The 4,716-nt window shown below is 25.7% G+C and overlaps 1 protein-coding gene across 1 annotated transcript; it reads right to left on the reverse strand.

The window, feature by feature from the left end:
- Positions 1 to 301: 301 nt before the first annotated feature.
- On the reverse strand, positions 302 to 1,048 carry LOC105119217 (uncharacterized). The gene has a single exon (XM_011017344.1). The coding sequence runs from the start codon at positions 780 to 782 to the stop codon at positions 558 to 560; it is 225 nt and encodes a 74-aa protein (XP_011015646.1). The 5' UTR covers positions 783 to 1,048; the 3' UTR covers positions 302 to 557.
- Positions 1,049 to 4,716: the final 3,668 nt, after the last annotated feature.

A 4,716-nucleotide genomic window follows, 5' to 3' on the forward strand; every position in this document is an offset into this window, starting at 1 on the left:
GGTGTAGTGTAATATATATATATATATATATATATTAGGCACGATACGATGTAGTGTGATATATATATATATATTATCTTAAGTATATATTTAAAATTCAAAAATATTTGGGTAGCCAACACATCTACCATTAAGGGATTTTGCTTGAAATCTCAGTTAAGAAAATGATGTAATTTACAATATTGACCCTTTTATACCAAACACTGGCCCATTGTAACATTGACCTTTTCCATCATTGGAAAACCAGAAAGCAAGAAAGTGAAATAGAATTACAAAGAACTGATGCAGTTCTTCAGTTATTAGTTGAAAGGACTTGGCCCCTGGATCTCTAGTCACCACGATCATAATCATCAAACAAATAGTACTAAAGTAATTCACTGTCATTGACATCAAGACCAGATCAAGAAACAATTAATGTACTAGGATAAATGAATTTAATAAAAAAATGCCAATAAACAATCTCATCACAGATTCCTAAAACAATCAGGGCACATAAAGGGACTCGGAACGCTAAAGAAAACCATCACAGCAGCAGAATGAGAGAATTCTTCTTGTCCCTAGAAAGAGCCAGGAGGGGGGGCTGGGAAACCCAAGAAAGGCCTCGAAGCCTTGCTGCCGCCGCCGCAAAAGGAGCCAATAGCGTTAGGATCACAAACATCAAGGTGATCCTTCAACTTGTGAAACCCATTCTTGAAAACTCCAAAACCGAACGATAAGCCAATCAAGATCACCACTAGTATCAAGCATGTGCACAGCATGCACATTCGACCTCCACAGCACATCTTTCTTAATGAGGGTTTCTTGTTTTGCTTGGATCTCGATCGTTCTTGGTTGTGAAACAAGGGAGTTATATGAGAAGGGGAGAGGGAGTCGAGGGGTGGTTTGTTTTGAGATCGTGAAAACGTGAAAGCAAGGTGGGTGGAGGGTGGTGGGCTTTGGTTTCTGGCTAATGGTGGAAGATATGGACGTGATGTGTTTGTCGTGTTCGCTTCAAGGGAAACTAACTAATATTGAGTGAAAGGAGAGTTGATGCGGTGGATTGGTTGTGTTATCATAATTGTTGAGCTGTTTTTCCCGTATTCAGTGTAGAATTCCGCGGGGGTTGTGGACTGTTTTAGCAATGTGATAATTGGCAGATGGTATTTTTAAAAAAAAAAAAGTTTTAAAATAATATATTTCTTAAAATTTATTATTACTTTAGCAACTCAATACAATCTAAAACTATTAAAAAATAATTTAAAAAAAAAAGTTAAATTACTCAATACTCTGAAAAGCATGGGAAAATTAGTGTAGTTTTTCCCATGCTTTTTAGCCTTTCCCTATTATTATTATATTATTATATTATAATTATGATCAAATATACTGAAAAGCATGAGCTATCTTCTTCTTTTTATCTCTTTTTCTTCATTTTTCTATGCCTTTATCGCTTTTGTTTTTGCTTTTTTCTTTTTTAATGAATTTTTTTTTTAATTTAGTTTATTAATGTTAATTTTTTATTTATTTAATTATCAAATTTTCATGACACATATCTCAGATTTGATAAATTAATGTAATTTAACGAGTTAACTTAAATTTTTTTTAATTAATTTTTTCGTTTAGGTTCTTTTATTAATGTTAAATTTTTTTTCTATTTAATTATCAAACTTCCATAACAAGTATCTCGAGCTTGACGGATTAACTTGGTTTGACGGCTTAACCCAATTAATTATGGGTTAACCTATTAATTTTTTTCTATTTAATTATCAAATTTTCATGATATAAATCTCAGGTTTAACGGGTTAACCTGATTTGAAAGGTTAATTCAGTTAATTTAGATTTTTTTATTATTATTCATTAGTTTTTTTCTTACTATAATTTTTTTTCTTTGTTTTTTAATTAATATATTTAATTATTATATTTTTATGACACGACCTTATAGTCGGACCCACATCCAATGCTTTTGGGTTCGGTGTTGCAGTTCTACTCCCTTAAACTCGAGTCATGTATGTTTAATATTATTATTAATATTATAAATATTACTCTTAAGTTAAGCATTACAGCTAATTTATATTTTTTTTCTTTTTATTCATTAGTTTTTTCTTTTTAATTAATCTATTTAATTATTGTGGACTGTCTACGGTGAAAAAACTTATGTCTTTAATTTATTTTTCTATCTATAGTTTCTTCATATTAAATTTTTTCTATTTAATTATCAGATTTTCACGGTATGGATTCCATATTTGACGGGTTAACTTGGTTTGACGAATTAACTCAATTGATTTATATTTTTATCTTTTTCTTTAATAGTTTTTTTCTTCCTATAGGTTTTTTTCTATTTGCTTTTTCCTTTTTAATTAATCTTTTCTTTTATTTAGTTCACTAATATTAAATCTTTTTTCTATTTAATTATTACATTTTTATTATATAAATTCTAGATTTGACGAGGTAACTGATTTGATGGGTTAACCCAGTTGATTCATATATTTTTTTCTCATTAGTTTTTTTTTTCGATTTCATATTTTAATATTATATATAATTCACAATGAAAAGGATGATGCCTTTAACTCTTTTTTTTGCTTTTTTTTTTGTTTTACGCCTTTCACTATGGAGTGCACAATGCAATCTATAATGAAAAAGGTAATATTTTTTTAATTAACTTTTTTATTTATTTTGTTGATATTAAATTTTTTTATTTGGTTATCAGACTTTTATGACATGTATCTTAGATTTGATGAATTATGTTAGTTAATTTAGATTTTTAGTTTTTTTCTTTTTATAAGTTTTTCTTCATTAGTTTTTTTTCCTTTTAATTAATATTTTTTTATTTAATTTGTTCCATTAATATTAATTTTTTTCTATTTAATTATCAGTTACTACCTTTAGTTTTTCTTTCTTTTTTCCCTTTTGCCATTATTATATCTTTGACTATGGACTGCACTGTGCAGTCCATAGTGAAAAAACTGATATTTTTTAATTATTTTTTTATTTAATTTATTATGTTAAAAAAAATTTATTTAGTTATCAAACTTTCATGACACATATTCTAGATTTGACGTGTTAACCTAATTTGATGAGTTAGTCCAATTAATTCTGGTTAACCCATCAATTTTTTTCTATTTAATTATCATATTTTCATGACACAACCTTGCAACTAGATCCATATCCAAGGTTATTGAGTTTGGTATTGCAACTAGACTTACCTAAATTTGGGTCATGCAAGTTTAATGTTATTATTAATATTATAAATATTAATCTTAAATCACGTATTACAGCTAAACCCAAGATTTTTATTTATAACTTTACAAAAATACCTAATATTTTTAAATCTTAATTTTTTTTTATATTTTTTATATAAAAAAAATTAACTAACAACATCAAATGAGTCATCTACCTAGTACCAATGCCTAGCGCGTACCATTTCACTAAACAATTCATAATTTTGGAACTCATCTAGTTTGTTTTGGGTTCGAATCACCAAGTTATTGAATAACTTATGAGTCATGATGTCAATCCTTAGTTTTTAGTTTGTTTTTTTTTACTAGATTCAGATTCTTTTAACTAGATTAAACAGATAATGGATTAACCCTCTAAATTAATTGGATTACGCTAAATATATTTTTTTTTATTTAAATTACAACCTAGTTCATTCCGAGTTAAAAGTCTCATTGACATGTACATGTTAAGAATGTTATTATTATGTTTGAAATTGTGATGTGAGGTTATTTTTAAAATAATATTTTATTTAAAAATATATTAATTTTTTTAAAAAAATTATTTTTAATTTCAATATTCATAGCATCAAAATAAATTAAAAAACATCAACAAGAAAAATATTGATTTAATGTTTTTATATATTAAAAATATGAAAACAAAAACAAAAAAAAACGAAAACACTCTACACCTCTATTTGATCTAAAGGAATTTTGGGCATGTTTTGGGTTTTTCAAGCAATAAAGTATTTGGAGGGTAACATTATGGGCTTGTTTGATAACGTGGATAAAATTATTTTTTAGATTTTTTTATTTAAAAATATATTAAAATATTTTTTATTTTTTAAAATTTAAATTTAACTAATATCAAAACCATCCAAAAAATAAATCTTAAAAAATAAAAAATCTTAAAAAAACCTATTGTACCACAATGTCAAACGAAAGGAATATAATTATAGTATTTATTTGTGTGGAGAGGATAGACTTTTAAATATGTCAAATTTTAAATGGACATGAAAGTTGAGAAAATTCCTTGAACAAATAGGCTTGAAAGTTGAAGCCTAAACCTAGATGAACATGTTTATTTGTATTTTTAAAAAAAATTAAATTTTATTTGTTTTAAATTATTTTTTTTATATTTTTAGATAATATGTTAGTGTCAAAATGAGTCTTAAAAAATAATATAAAAATATAATTTTAATATATTTTTAAATAAAAAAATATTTTAAAAAGTAAACACTTCTTTAATTTTAGTTCATTGTACATTTTGATAAACACATCACAACACATGCTTTAATACACGACAATTTAATACTAAAAATTAATCATTAGTTATTTGACCTGCGTTTGATCACAGGTCAAATAGTTTTTCTAGACAAAATAATTAAAAAGCTTAATTAAATATATCAAGAAACATTTGTGTCAATAAATACACAAAATAAAATGTCAGTGTGTAACACTATTCAATCACTTCATTGCAAGTTAAATCTCTTTTAACTTCAAATAATTAATGTCTAGGTATTATTAA

This window comes from Populus euphratica, unplaced genomic scaffold, assembly GCF_000495115.2.
Source record: "Populus euphratica unplaced genomic scaffold, PopEup_1.0 scaffold2641.1, whole genome shotgun sequence".
Lineage (NCBI taxonomy): Eukaryota > Viridiplantae > Streptophyta > Magnoliopsida > Malpighiales > Salicaceae > Populus > Populus euphratica.